Here is a 15,742-nt window from a genome sequence, read left to right on the forward strand (position 1 = left end):
GTCGAACATGAGTGAATCCACATTTTCAAGATTAAACATTAGAGTCGCATGTGCTCCATATAATTGTACTCAGAATGCTGATGTGTTTGATATCTTCCAACAATGAATAAAGAAACCCATCCAAACTAAGTGATGACAATCACATAATTTATACTCACTTTCCGATAAGTTCTTCTGGACAATGGAATAGTTTGCTGAGAAGCCATCCCTAGCGATCGCTGTGTCTGTGTGCAGTGTTAACGACAAAATGCCTGTGATAGACTGAATGCGCTCAGGAGCAACTTGGCCGCAGTAGCGTCCTATATGAAGCCCAACTGAGAAGGTGAGAAAAAGACAAGAATAAACAAGAGTTCATGTTATAATTTTTCCCTGTGAATTAGAAAGTTCATTAGACACATGAGAGATAACAATATTTATACGAAAAATTGTCTTTCTTTATTTATCTGGTTGCCAAGCACTAAAAAGAACACTTAGTGCCAAATGAAGCCATTCATTCAAATAAGGTCTGGTGTGCTCTTCACATCAGCTTCTCCCACCTCTCCATCCAACCACATCAGTACATCTTCTACTCTTTTTCTGTAGTGCAGTTATCTCGTTGAATTTATTCATATTTATTGTAGCAATTTAGAGTTATGGTAAGCTCCATTCCTTTCACCCTCTAGGTAGAGGAATTCCCTTGAAATCTGTCATTTAGTGTATGAGGAACTATCTTTATGGCCCATAACTACTCCTTCTTTCCACTTGAAGACTTCTTAGCATCCCAAGTAAATCAAACCTTTCACAAACTTAGCACTGTAAGTGATCTCTTGATCACTTGCTTTTCTCCTTCTAGAGAATTGTCTCAAACAGCCGTTACTGAATATGAGAACAAACGGCTGGAACTATTTGAGAAACACGGGTACTTGATTAAGAAAGAAACTACTAGATGTTGGAGAATGAGGTTACAATAGAACACAAAAAAGGTAATGTGATGGGTGGAGCATTTTTTTTAAATCTCCTACGCTCATTGTTGGGATTTTATTTATTTTTAATAATAAGTGTCAGAAGGGGGTGTCAACATCCTGAGACAAAAGGTTGGTAAAGTTTCCAGGTACAGGGAATAGGGATTCATATTCTGTAGGAGGTTATCTTTGGCACTTTAGGCTGGGATGGGGAAAGAATTAAGAGTCCAGTGCTGCAAGAAGGAGCTTGGAATGTTAATGAGAGGGTGAGATTTATTTCCATGTGAGTTCAGATCTGAATACAAACGTACATGAAGAGAATATTTTTATTAGCATTTATTGCTCATCCTTAGTTGACATTGAGAATATGATGGTGAGCTGCTGCCGTCCTACTTGTAAAGGTAGTGTCACAGTGTTGTGAGTCTCTTCCCAGAATGACCACTAAAAGTGGACTAGAAGTCACCTCTGGAACCAGATTCAATTTCCTCTCCAGACTTTCACAAAGAACACTGAAGGCAAAATGATGGATGTAGGAGGTATGATCGGTGAAGTAGGAAAAGATTGTCCAAGACTACAGGTGGGCGGAGTGTGGACAGATGGAATTAAATCCCGACATATAGATAGATAGATAGATATACTTTATTAATCCCAAGGGAAATTTGGTTTCGTTACAGCCGCACCAACCAAGAATAGAGCGTAAATATAGCAATACAAAAAACCCCAACAATCAAACAACAAAATGCAAACTATGCCAGATGGAAAATAAGTCCAGGACCAGTCTATTGGCTCAGGGTGTCTGACCCTCCACGGGAGGAGCTGTACGTTCGATGGCTACAGGCAGGAACGACCTCCCGTGCCGCCAAGTGTTGTATCACAGTGGAATGTGGCTGAAGTCCAACAGTAAAAAGTTCAATATCTAGTCTGCAAACACGTTCCTCAATCGTAATATACCCCGGATTGCACCATCCGTTGTTAACCAGATCAGTAAGCACCCAACTCCTTTACGCTTACTGCTCTCGGTGCACCTCCGGTCAGCCGGAACGGTATTACCCACTGAACTCCTCTTCTCCAAAAGTCTCTGTTGTCTCGACCCGGTCCTCTTTCCTCGGCTTTGTGATCCCCCTCTGCATCCTCTGTGTGTTTTCCTCCGGATTTCAGCAGGGGTGTCCGCCGCTCTGTTAGCTAAGCCAGCCGAGATTTGCTGGTCCGTGGAATACACAATGCGATCTTGCTTCTGTCCCGCGTGGACATGAGGACATGCATTTGAGAAGTCAAATAGAGGTAGCATGCATACAGTAAACCTAAGGCACTGAAGAATGTTGATGAAAGGAGCAACCCTGGGATTCAAGCTCATAGTTCCCTGAAAGTGACAACTCAGGAGGAAAGAGTGGTGAAGAAGATATATAGCATACTTGCCTTCATAGGTCAGGATATGGAATATTAAAGTTGAGCTTGTTTTGCTTAGACCCCAATTGTGGTATTGTATGCAGTTTTGATCACCATACTATAGGAAGGGCATCATTGTGTTGGAGAGGGTGGCGAGGGGATTCACCAGGATGTTGCCTGGATTGGAAAGCTTTAGTTATGAAGAGCGGTACAACTGCACCACTTAAGCAACATTAGACAGACACTTAAATAAGCAATGCATAGAAAGATACAGACCTAGTGCTTGCAGATGAACTTAGCGGAGATCAACAAAAAGGCTAGCATGAAAGTGGTGGGCTGAATAGCACACTTCTGTTCCGTTCAACTCGATGACTCTAAAGTCAATGAATTATGCCAGTCAGGTGATTGGTAAAAGGATAAGAACAACTGGAATTACCATGTCAAATTTCCAATATTGTAGCAGTAAACACAGCAAAAAAAATATTGCAGCTGCCACTTATTAGTTATCTATTCATATTAAATTCCATTTTTATGGAGGACAAGATCCAATACATAGGCCAAGGGGTGTGATGAAGTATCTCCCTATCATTACTCAGGTTGCTCTTCAGAAGGCATCAGATTCAGGAGGGAAAGCAGAATGTGAGTAAACAAATTATACAGTTTACACCTTCTAAAAAAACTTTAATAAGCGAAATTGTCTGGTGAGTAATCAGTTTGAGGCTGTGGACAATAGACATTTCTCTCAAGGTTAGTAAAACAGGATAGACTCACAATCTTTCAAAGTGTATTTGCAAATGAAAATAGTGGCTAGAGGTACAGTCATGTGTTGATTATCAATGGCACAGTCAGGTTCAAAATTCTCTTGGAGAGCAAGCACTCTGGACATCAGTAGAGTGCTGCTGTTGAGGTAAGCTAGGGAAAGAAGGACAATCAAATGGTGCATCATCTGTGATCTCCCCCTAATGCATACTCCAGGGAATTTTGCAGAGAGACAACACAAGTGTGAAGTGGCATGTTTCCATGATGTAACCTCAAGCAATACACACAAAATGCTGGTGAAACTCAACAGGTCAGGCAGCATCTATTAAAATGAATAAAAGTTGATGTCTGGGCTGAGACCATTCACCAGGGCTAGAAAGGAAGGGAAAAGACACTAGAATAATAAGGTAGGGGAAGGGGACGGAGGAGAAGCTAGAAGATGATAGGTGAAGTCAGGTGGGTGGGAAAGGTAAAGAGCTGGAGAAGAAGGAATCTGATAGGAGAAGAAGAAGAGAGTGGAACATGGGAGAAAAGGAAAATGGAGGGGCACCAGGGGGAGATGATAGGCAGGAGAAGAGGTAAGAGGCCAGAGTGGGGAATAGAAGAAGAAGGAAGGGGGAGGGGAAAAGAAAAAGAAGTTACTGGAAGGAGAATCAATGTTCATCCCATCAGGTTGGAGGCTACTTAGTTGGAAAATGAGGTGTTGTTCCTCCACCCTGAGAGTGGCATCATCATGGCAGAATTAAAATTGTTAGGCATTGGAAAATTCCATTTTTAGCAGATGGAGTGGAGGTGCTTGACAAAGCGGTCCTCCAGTTTACATCAGGCCTCACCTGTGCAGAGGAGGCCACATTGGGATCAATGGATACAATAGATGACCCTAACAGATTCACATCTGAAGTATTGCCTCACCTGAAAGGACTGTTTGGGGCCCTGAATGGAGATGAGGAACGAGGTGAGTAGGCAGCTGTAGCATTTCTGTTGCTTGCAGGGATATATGCCAGGAGGGATATTAGTGGGGAGGGATGAATGGACAAGGGAATCATGGAGGAAGTGATCCCTGCAGAAAGTGGAGAGTGGGAAGGAGGGGTAAGTAACGATGTGTTTGGGTGGTAGGATCCTGTTGAAGATGGCGGAAGTTGTGGAGAATGATGTGTTGGATGAGGTAGCTCATACGGTGGTAGGTGAGGACTAGAGAAACTCGATCTCTTTTAAGATGGGGTAAACACAGATGTCCAGATAATAGAGGAGATGCAGTTGAGGCCAGCATCAATAGTGGAGAAAGAGAAACCCTGTTCTTTGCAGAGGGAGGATATTTCTGATGTCCTGGAAAGGGCATTTTTACAGGATACAGAGTGGGAAGAAGAAAAGTCAAGATAGCTATAGGTTTATAAACATAATCTCTCTATGATTCTAAAACATTGGCAGATGAGTGAAAATAATCATGTGCCACACCCCTAATCAGGAACTGGAATTTTGTGCATAATGTGGTAGAAAAAAAATTGTCAGTTGAAGTCCTAGAACTTCACCATTCATTGCAGAGGTCCTAGGAAATTAGAAGAGCAACGTTCCCTTTACATTTTTTTTTACAGCTGTGCAGACCAACCATTGCTCTAAGCAGAAAATTTTTACCCAGCCTGAAAGTTAAACATTTTTTTGTAACCTGCACATCAAACAATCACAACCCACAACTCACAACACAAGCAAACGATGTCAGGCAGTCAAAACAACTGACAGGCACAATGGCTAAAGTAAAATGTTTTGATGAGACGGCATTGGCGTTCAGCGGGCCTGTGGTTTGTTAACAATGAGCTACCAACTTCCTTCCTGTGTTTATTGTTACAATTTGTAACAGTGTTGTAACTTGAAACACTGACAATGTAAATATCTTGAAGCTTTAAAATGTTTCAAATTATAAGTTGTGGTAAATTTATTATTTACAAAATTTATGGATTATATTCATGATTGCATAACTTATTACAGTATATTTCACAATTATATTAACATAGATTTCAAAATTATAGTAGAATAATTGCAAAATTACATTAACATTATATAAAAGGAAATTCCAGCTGTGTGGCAACAAAGGATATGTGCGCGGGAGCTTTTAAGTTACTGTGTGGTCGTGCACCCACACAGCTTGGAGTGAACAGTGAAGAAGAGTGTACTTAAAATCATTGCACTCTAGAAGCCCTCATATAAAGCACAAAGCAATGCTTTTATGAATGTTTTTTTCAGCAAGAAAATTTTCCAGTAATGCAGTGCAGGCTAAAAACTATCAATTTCTCTTTTTGTTTCGTTCACAGTAAAGGCGCCACCTGAAAGGTTTATGGGTTTTTGAAAGATTTTACCTGGTCTACAAGAATATAAGCGCAATGCTCGTTGAAAAGGGCAATATGAATACTCATGTTGTGGGCAACTTTCAAGACTCAGGAGAAGCTATGTCATATCAGAGCAGCACAATGAAGGCTGCCAAGGACAGGCTCCAAAGAGCAAAGCTGCCTTGGAGATTCAGAGCTGCAGAAAAACAAACACTGATAGTTCTGGTCACGTACCGTTCTGCTTGGAAAGCGCTGCATGGAAGTTCATTAAAATACCTTTGAATTCTAATCCTCCCCCTCCTTTTACCAGTAAAAAGGCTTAGATTAAAGATTCTTCAGTAGTACTCAATTTAAGTGAAAGTTGCTCTAATTTCTTACTTGGGATTTGAAATTACGAAGCAAGCCAGTAGGATAAGTTTAATTTATTTTCTTATGGTATTTGGTAAAACCAGGTGGAAAGCAGAACTTTTAAGAAGAATTGTATGGCTTAAGATTACACAACCTTTGCCACCCTGAATCGGCCTTGTGCACTTAAAGCAGTCTGCACGTTCCACAGCAGAAAGTGAAGCGTAGAAGTTACTATATACAAGAATTATCACATGATTGCTGAATATGCTTTGATGAGATATTCATGTGACATGCCTTTGCCCAATGCTTTGGCACAGACATTAACAGTTTAAAAGGTCTAATTAAGCCCACATTTAGGAATGTGGTGTGTGTGTGTGTGTGTGTGTGTGTGTGTGTGTGTGTGTGTGTGTGTGTGGTGTGTGTGTGTGCGTGTTGGGGGGGTGGAGGGTTCATGGTGGTATTTGCAGGATTTCCTTTAAGAGTGGGGGAGTGGGGGAGAATAATCAGTGATGGGGTGTTATTTAGTGCTTGACCATCTATGGAGACGGGGGGTGTGAGCTGGGTGAGGGTGTCAGAGTGAGAGTCAGGCTAGGAGACTGCTGCAGTGGGAAATCAATCAGTTGGAGATCTGTGGGCCAAAGAGAAACCATGTTAAAAATAGACTGCTTAAAGAAGACCTACTTAAGCTGATTCCCAGCGATAATCAGAGTCAGTGGGATCCGCTCCTTGCAAAGATAAAGCAGTCCTCAAAAGCTATGAAAGCCAGCTTCTGCACGAACATACTGAATCATCTGTAACTCACTTTGGAATTGACTAAGACGGCTGAAGTGGTTTCCAGATGAGCACTGCATGCTTTTACACTGAGCTTTCCCTGCCTAAATGCTTCCAATGCATTGAGAATCTGGGAGGAAATTTGCTCTTTATGAGACGTGCAGTATGCCTGCAATTTTCCTTTATGGTCGATTTTTCATTGAAGTTGAATCACATCGCACCCAAGAACATGGCTGACCTGATTTCTTGCATCTTTTGTTCTGAGTACCATCTTGTTTTTAATCATCTGAGCTCACATTAAATAATATGAGCCACCAGGAGCTTGTGAAAGGTAGCATTTCTGAAAGCAATACTGTGATAATACTGTCAGGAACCCTGCTAGACTAACCAGTCACCAACTATTCTGGTCATTATTGTGCATTTGAGGTGATTGCAGGAGCCCCTAGGGAAATCCCAGGGCAGAGCCAGCAGAATACAAGTCATAACTATTTGGTTTTATTGCACTCATGGGCTACATCAGACTAAATTTCTTCAGGCAATCTGTAACCATGATTGTCTGCATTTTCTTTCTTTCTTTTTAAATCTTTTTATTGAATAAGTATACAAAAAGGTAAACCATATAAACATTAATACAATGTTAAAATATAATAGAATTCCAGAAGGTATCAATACCAAAAAAAATACTACAAACAATGTAATTTAAACATAAAAAACCAAGATAACATAATAGTATTGCATTTTCTTTTATTGAAAGCCTGTGAATGCGCTGGACTGGAGAAATTATTATAATGATAAGATATGATTCCATATTAAAATAACAGCTTATCTTGCCATTCTTAGATTCTGTTGTTTTGTTTGATCCTTCCTATTAACTTATTTGCACTATATTGTGATTTAGAACCATATTTCTTCTTAATTTCTCCTTAATCAATATATTTTCATACACAGCTAAAGATATCCAATTACATTAAAATAATGATGTATGCCAATTTATTGTCACATCCCTAAGCTCAGCTATTTCATAATCTCCTTATAACAGCTAGTGAAACCCACACATTGTTACTCCGTAGCCTGTCTTAGCCTACTCATCCTCACACAATTGTGAAAAAAATCATTTCGACAAGCTGCTTTAACAAATGAGGCATTACAAAGTACCCGCACTGCTCACTTCTGCCTCCTACCCAAGCTGCACAAACCTGACTATCTAGGCAGGCCCATTGTCGCTGCCTACTCCTGCCACACTGAGCTTGTGTCCTCATACCTCAACTCACTCTATCCTCCTTGATTCAGTTCTTTCCCAACTACATCCATAACACTTCAGTCCCTTTACATCCACATCCAAAGAACTAACCAGTTCCCTTCCACCACCACCTTCCACCATCTGGTAGAACTGGCCCTCAGTCTCAACCACTTTTCCTTTGGCCCCTCCCACTTTCTCTAGACTCAAGCGGTAGCCATGGGCCCCAGCTATGTCTGCCTTTTCGTTGGCTACGTAGAACAGGCCATGCTCCAAGCCTTCCCCAGTAATGCTCCCCAACTCTTCCAATGCTACATTGAAGACTAAATTGGTGCTGCTTCATGCACCCATGCTGAGTTCGTCAATTTCCTCAACTTTGCCTCCAAATTCTACCCTGCCATTAAATTCACATGGTCCATTTCTGACTCCTCACTCCCCTTTCTTGAAATCGCTGTTTCATCTCTGGAAACAAACTGTTAATGAACATCTTTTATAAACCTACCGATTCTCACGGCTATTTTGGCTATACCTCTTCCCACCCTGTTTCCTGTAAAAATGCTATTCCGTTTTCTCAGTTTCTTTGTCCCCACCACATCTGTTCCCACGATGAGGCTTTCGCTTCCAGGACATCAGAGATGTCCTCCTTCATCAAAGAATGTAGTTTCCCTTCTTTCATCATTGATGCTGTCCTCATCTGCATCTCCTCTGTTTACCAAACAGTCACGTTCCCCATCTTCCCACAGCCTTAGCAGTGATAGGGAGTTCCTCTTACCCATATCTATCCAAAGGGCCTCCAAATCATTCTCCACCATCACCAAAGGAATCCTACCACCAACACACCTTTACCCCACCTGCCTTCTGCCAGGGCCACTGCCTCCGTGATTCCCTTGTCCATTCACCCCTCCCCACTAATCTTCCTCCCAGCACTTATCCCTGCAAACGGCCAAAGTGCTACAACTGCCCATTCACCTCCTCCCTCACCTCCATTTAGCATCCCAGACAGTCCTGCCAAGTGAGGCACACTTCACCTGTGAATCTGCCGGGGTCATTTATTGTGCCTGGTTCTCCTGATGTCACCTCCTCTACATCGGTGAGACCCATTGTAAATTGAGGGACCACTTTGTCGAGCTCCTCCGCTCCTCTGCCAAAAGTGAACCTCCCAGTGGCCAACCTTTTTGATTCTGACTCGCATTCCCGTTTCGACATGTTAATCTATGGCCAGCTCTTGTGCAATGATGAGGCCATCCTCAGAGCAGAGGAGCAACACTTAATGTTCTGTCTGGGTAGCCTCCAACCTTACGGCATCAATATCGATTTCTCCTTCCGGTAAAACAAATACCCTCCCCCCTCCCCTCTTCTTCTATTTCCCAATCTGGCCTCCTACCTCTTCTCACATGCCGTTCACCTCTCCCTGGGTCCTCTCCTCCTTCCCTTTCTCCTCTCCTATCAGATTCCTTCCTCTCCAGCCCTTCACCTTTTCTACCCACCTGGCTTCACCCTTGCCTCCTTCCACTTCCCCCATTTGTATAGTTCTGGCATTTCCCCCTTCTTTTCCAGTCCTGTGGAGTGGTCTTAGCTCGAAACACCCACTGCTTGTTTCCATGGATGTTGCCTGACCTGCTGATATCCTCCAGCATTTTGTATGTATTACAAGGTAGTGGACGGAAATGGTAAAATAGATAGATGCAAGGGCTTTATGTCCTCTTACTGAATGGGTCCTTAAGGTTGTTATAACCGAGGGTGGTAATAGGGACAAGCACCCAAAGGCATGTGCCTCAAATAGCCCCTGACAACCAAGTCCAGCTCCTGGCCTTCACATGTGGCTTAGCTACTAAACTTGGCGGAACCATTTCTGCTGACAGGAGAAGGAGTAAAGGTGGGTTACTGGCACCTTAAAACCAGTTGCTTCAGGCGGGTGGGGCTCGTTAGCCGTGGTTGGCAGCTCATCTAGGGGAAGCAAAACTCCGATCTCAAACCTCTGCTGCCCTGCAGCTATACCCACTCATGGGGAGGGCTTTGGGAGTAAATCCTGAGGGAAAAAATCTGGGGCTGGAGACCCTAAGGCAGCCCTACATTGAGTTCAACACTGACTGGCAACTCCTGCGACGCTGCTGGTACCAAATTGTATTGGTCTCTGCCATTCCTTTGGGTTCATTAATTGTGCGGAGAGGAGGAGCTTGTTACATGGACGACAGTTTGCTCTCCATATCGTACTGCCCAGGCTTGCGTAACCAGACGGCTAGGATGCAACACCCATGGACAACTCTGACCGACTAACTCGGCCCTCACCTCACCTCACTGAATGGTAGAATAGACACAAAGGGACATTTTAAAAAAGAAAATACTCCTGTTTTCTTGAAAGGCAGGAAAATATACTGCAAGGTCAAAGTAGCGCAAGCCCTTTGGTGTTCTTCATGAATAACTACAAAGGAAAGCAGAAAAAAAGAGCATAAACTCTCATGGGGCCAAGATATTCTGGCTGTGACCAGTATGCCATAATGCCATAAGACATCGGAGCAGAATTAGGCCATTCAGTCCACTGAGTCTGTTCAACCGTTCTATCAAGGCTGATTTTCATCCCTCTCAACCCCATTCTGCTGGCTGTTTTCTCTCCATAACTCATGATTCCACAGATTCACTCTGGTCAAAGAAATTCCTCCTCATTTTCATTCTAAAGGGACGCCCTTCTATTTTGACACCGTGCCCTCTGGTCCCCACTATCGGAAACATCCTCTCCACATCCACTCTATCTAGACCTTTCAATATTGATATATTTTTATGAGATACCGCTTCATTATTCTAAACTCCAGCGAGTACAGGTCCAGAGCAATCAAACCCTCCTCATATATTAACTCTTTCATTCCTGGGATCTTTCTCATGAACCTCCTCTGGAACTGCTCACAATACTCCAGAGGCGAGATTCAAACAAGAGGACATGAGTTGAGAGTTACAGGGCAAAAGTTCAAGGGTAACATGAGGGGGAACTTCTTTACTCAGAGAGTGGTAGCTGTGTGGAATGAGCTTCCAGCAGAAGTGGTTGCGGCAGGTTCGATGTTGTCGTTTAAAGTTAAATTGGACAGCTATATGGATAGGAAAGGAATGGAGGGTTATGGGCTGAGTGCAGGTCGGTGGGACTAGGTGAGAGTAAGAATTCGGCACAGACTAGAAGGGTCGAGATAGCATGTTTCCGTGCTGTAATTGTTATATGGTTATAAGCAGGGAGTCACTACTTGATTCTGAGAGGTCAATTAACCATTTATTTCAAAAATGAAATAACACAGATGAAAGAGAAAGGTGCCTTAAGGCCACTTCAATAATGAATTAGGTACAACTCATCTGTGTTGCACAAGGCCACAATGCCTGTCATGGTGATAGAACATAGAACCTGGAACAGTACAGCACAGAAACAGGCCCTTCGGCCCAAAATGCTGTGACAAACTCATTAAACCAGTAATTAATTTTTCCATGTTTCCATGCGAAGAGATTATTCAGCATGGCGTAAGACTTGACAGAGACCTGTGGTATCAGACCACAGTGGGTCAAGAGAGCTGGGAGGCAAGGGGGAAGTGAGCATTCATTCACAGCCACACCAGCCACACAGTTGATTGCATATCATCAGCATGCCTTGGGCACCAGAGTACACGGCAGGTCTGGCTTTAATTCTTCTATGTGTTGAATAATATGCTCTGTGTTATCAAGTTAAGAAATGGCGATTAGGAGTGACAGCCTTAACCCACTGTCAGACGGTGCATGGTGTCAATCCAAGACACCACCATGCCTAGCAGCTCATGTGTCTCAGGAGATCCTCGGGGGTCCTATAAAGCAGTCCTAAGAGCTATAAATTAGAAATCAACTATAAAGGACATGGGTTTGAAAGTATTACAGAGGAAGCTCTCCGCTGCACTAAGTGTCAGTGCAATTAGACAAATGTAATGATGCAAATCCCAGAAAGTGTTCTGGACGAGGAGTGGCCATAAAAGATGCATCTTGGCTTTTATTACCCAGGAAGCTTCATTTTAGAAAAGGAGAAGGTAAAAAGAGAAGGCAACGAGAATGTTTATTCCTACCTCTTTTAAAACCAGCGTAAATCCAACCTTTAAAGGCCAGTATAAACTTGTTGGCCATTGAAGTATCAGAATTCAAGGTGGCTGTAAATGCAGCAGTTCTAACCTCTGAGCATCCAGCCGCTGGATTCAAAGGACCAGACCTTGAATTTTGCCTGTTTGCTTTTGTTCTATAAAGCTTTAATGCTCACGCCAGCTGGGATCCCCCACATGATAAACGTGCCTGGTATCAGTGCCTAGCAGATATCTTAGGTGGAGCGAAGTACTGTTAACAGATTAAAGAAGGCCCTGACAATATTTTCCAGAGGGAAATAAATTAGAGTTAATTAGAATTTGGCAGTATTTGGGGGCTTTGGAATCCCATGAGGAACTCCTCTTTGCTATTATCTGCTTGGCCTGAAAATGGTCTTTTGGTGGAATTCCCAGTTCCTGAACAGCTGCCTCTCTCTGACTCCACCCACCGAGCACCCGCCATTTCACAGCTTTAGTTTCCACACTTAGTTCCTTTCTGACACGCCTCTGTCCACTTCAAGAATCTTGGTGTTACCGGAGTCTCCCATCCAAACTTTCTTTGGACTGACACTGGCACAAGAAACAATCTAGGTTGGGTTCCATGCAGATCTACAGCCCAGGGTCAGCTAGACATAGACATAGACATAGATATACTTTATTGATCCCGAGGGAAATTGAGTTTAATGCTGTACCATTATTACCCTGTGACGTTTGGCAGCTGGGATGCTGTGTATTTTACTAATCATCTGTTCAAGTGAAAGAAATTTCAGTCTATGGTAGTTTTATACATGTGAATGTCATTGTTTATTTGCTTATATTTTGCAATTAGATCCATGTGCAGGTACCAGTTATTAGGTATGACCACGGAAACATTTTCCTCCAAATTTGGCAAATATAACGTATGTCATTCAAAAGATTGGCCAACTGTTTTTTCAGAGCCCTTGTGGAATTACTTTTTTACATGGTTCCTATCTTACTCAATAGTAAAAACATTTACTACAAAGCCATCTTCTTGAATCTTGTCAAATCTTAATGATGTTAGGGATACATTTTTTAAGCAGAGAGTGGTGAGTGCATGGAATGGGCTGCTGGCGACAGTGGTGGAGGCGGATATGATAGGGGAGACTCCTGGATGGCTACACGGAGCTTAGAAAAATAGAGGGCTATGGGTAATCCTAGGTAATTTCTAAGGTAAGGACATGTTTGGCACAGCTTTGTGGGCCGAAGGGCCTATATTGTGCTGTAGGTTTTCTAGGCCAAGGCTCTTTTTATATAAAAGTACATACCCTAAAATGTGGCAGAGGATAATCATGATTACTGCGAATATGTCTAATCTTTGCATAGGAGGACTTTTTGGTCAATGAGGCTACATTGTCCATTGAATGTAGGACCTTGAGAGGTCCCTGGCAGATAAGATAAAGGAGAAATCTAAAACATTCCGTAAGTATATTAAGTGTAAAAGGGTAGCTAGGGAGAGAGTAGAACCCATAGGATCTGCGTGGTCATCTATGTGTAAAGCCATGTGAAGTGGGAAAGGCTTTAAATTAATACTTCTGGACTGTATTTACCATGGTGAAGGAGATGGAAGCTAGTGAGCTCAGGGAACTCTAATACCTGTGAGCATAGCCAAATTTCAAAGGAGGAACGTCTTGACCCGAAACATCCACTGTTCATTTCCATGGATGCTGCCTGAGCTGCTGAGTTCCTCTAGCATCTTATGTATGTTACAAAGGAGGAGATGTTACAGATCTTAAAAAGCATAAAGGTGGATGAATCCCAACATATCCAAGGATGTTCTGGGAAGCAAGGGAGAAAATTATTTGAACCTTAGTAGAGATGTTAGTAGTAGTATGTAGTATGAAGTATTGAACTTACTAGTATGTTCAACTAATGAGGTACTGAGAAGATTGGAAGATGGTTAAGGTCGTGTCTTTACCTAAGAAAGGCATCAGGGATAAGCCAGGGAACCTTCAGTGGTGGGAAAATTATTGGATGGGATCCTGAGAGACAGAATTTGTTTGGAAAGCCAAGGACTGATTCGGGATAGTCAACATGGCTTTGAGTGTGGAAAATCTGAGTCTTTTGAAGAGGTGACCAAAAAAAATGGATGAGGATAAGATTTTAGATGTTGTCTACATGGATTTTAGCAAAGTGTAGGGTATTCCACATGGGATCTGGGATGAGTTCATCAAAAGGATACAGTTAGATGGTTGTTTTTTTTTACATGAGAGGCCTATGTGCAATAGGGAACAGTGATGGGTGCTTCTTTGTTTGTCATACATATTAATGAATATGCAGATGGAAGGATTCGTAATTTTGCAGATGACCCCTAATTAGAGGTGTGGTGGATAGTGAGGAAGATTGTCTAAAGCTGGAACGATATGTAGGTCAACTGGAAGAAATAATTCACATTGTACATTGAATTGGATAAGGGTGGATGGCCATTAAAGATGTTATTGCATCCACCAATCAGAAGGGTGGAGAATTGTACTAAACCATAGCAACATACACAGAATGCGGGAGAAACGCAACAGGTCAGGCAGCATCCATGGGGAAGAATAAACAGTCAATATTTTGGGTGGAGACCATGTATCAGGACTGGAAAGGAAGGGGAAAGAAGCCAGAATAAGAAGGTTGAGGGAGGGGGAGGGGAGGGGGAGGAGTCAAAACTGGAGACCTTGGAGAGCGCATTTGGTGGATTATAAGCATATTGCAGCCCAGCAGCAAATACAACAGTTTTATCGTTACCAGGTCTTTGCATGCTACTTGAGCAGGGAGGAATCCTTTTTTAAAAAAATTTCTTTAACAGCTTTAGCTCTGTTAGAAGATGACTACAGTTTCATAGATAGGAGGGCTTGCTTTTCAGCTATTACTTAATATGTGCAATCTGGAGTCCAGCCTGAGGAAACAGCTTTATGTAAGGTGGAGGTAACCTAGAGAAGTTCATGCAGACCTAACAAGTTGGACAGCTGTGAAAGCCTGGGTCGAAATGCTGAATGACAAATAGAAGAAGATGCATGTGGGGAAGCAGGGGAACAAAAGGAGCAGTTCAAACACAGCCAAGTTAGCTCAGGGGTAGCAAGTGAAGGGACAACAAAATGCACGTGTTGCCGATTGGAAATCATTCCTACAAACCGTGGGTGATGAGGAAAATATTACAAGACTGCGGAATGCTTGTGATGGGACCTACAGGGTCAGACTCCTATTGCCATGTCAACATGATGTACTTGCTCCCAAGTTGAGCCAAGCCAAAGCAAACCATCTGTCCTGAAGTGGAGCAGCTAAATCAATGAGCCATGTGCTGTTCATGCATCACAAGACCATGGTGAAGCCAACTGGAAGGTGCTCTGCGAAGCCTGTGAGCCCACAGAATCAAGTGTTATACAAGGTAGATTTCATTATGGAGACCAGAAAGATCTCACACTTGCATATTTGGGAGTAGAAGGCTGGCAGCTGAGACTGATGGAGGTACTACGTGACAAGAGAGTAGATGTTCAACCACTCAATTCACTCATGAATATGCAGATAATAATTACAGAATAGGGAAACCAAAGGTGCAAGAATGTGCAGGCAAACAAGTGGAGGCTACCTAACCAGGTCACTGCTATGGGGCACAAGAGTCTGCAGGTGCTGGAATCTGGAGCAACAAGTTACCGTCTGGAGAAACTCAAACGCTTGTGCAGCATCTGTCAGAAAATAAGATCTGTCAGTGCTTTGGGTTGAGACTGCATCAGGTTGAAAGTGGTCATTGTTGCTAAGGGATACAGAGACAGCGAGGATGAAAATCATATCATGTTGTTGCCAGATACAGAAGAAGGCAGGGTCATTGGACATCCACCACACCATAAATCGTGAGACGTAACAATGAAAAAACGATGTTTCACATCATGGAAATAGACAAGG

At 42.7% G+C, this 15,742-nt stretch overlaps 1 protein-coding gene across 4 annotated transcripts in view; it reads right to left on the bottom strand.

The window, feature by feature from the left end:
• nrp1a (neuropilin 1a) overlaps positions 1 to 15,742 on the bottom strand; it is a 197,720-nt gene that overhangs the window by 89,241 nt on the left and 92,737 nt on the right. For all 4 annotated transcript variants that reach the window (XM_063044352.1, XM_063044350.1, XM_063044351.1 and 1 more), the window contains exon 6: positions 159 to 314. In XM_063044352.1, the coding sequence (XP_062900422.1) occupies positions 159 to 314 (156 nt within the window). The remainder of the gene's footprint in view (positions 1 to 158; positions 315 to 15,742) is intronic.

The sequence above is a fragment of the Mobula hypostoma genome, chromosome 3 (assembly GCF_963921235.1).
Source record: "Mobula hypostoma chromosome 3, sMobHyp1.1, whole genome shotgun sequence".
NCBI classification, from domain to species: domain Eukaryota; kingdom Metazoa; phylum Chordata; class Chondrichthyes; order Myliobatiformes; family Myliobatidae; genus Mobula; species Mobula hypostoma.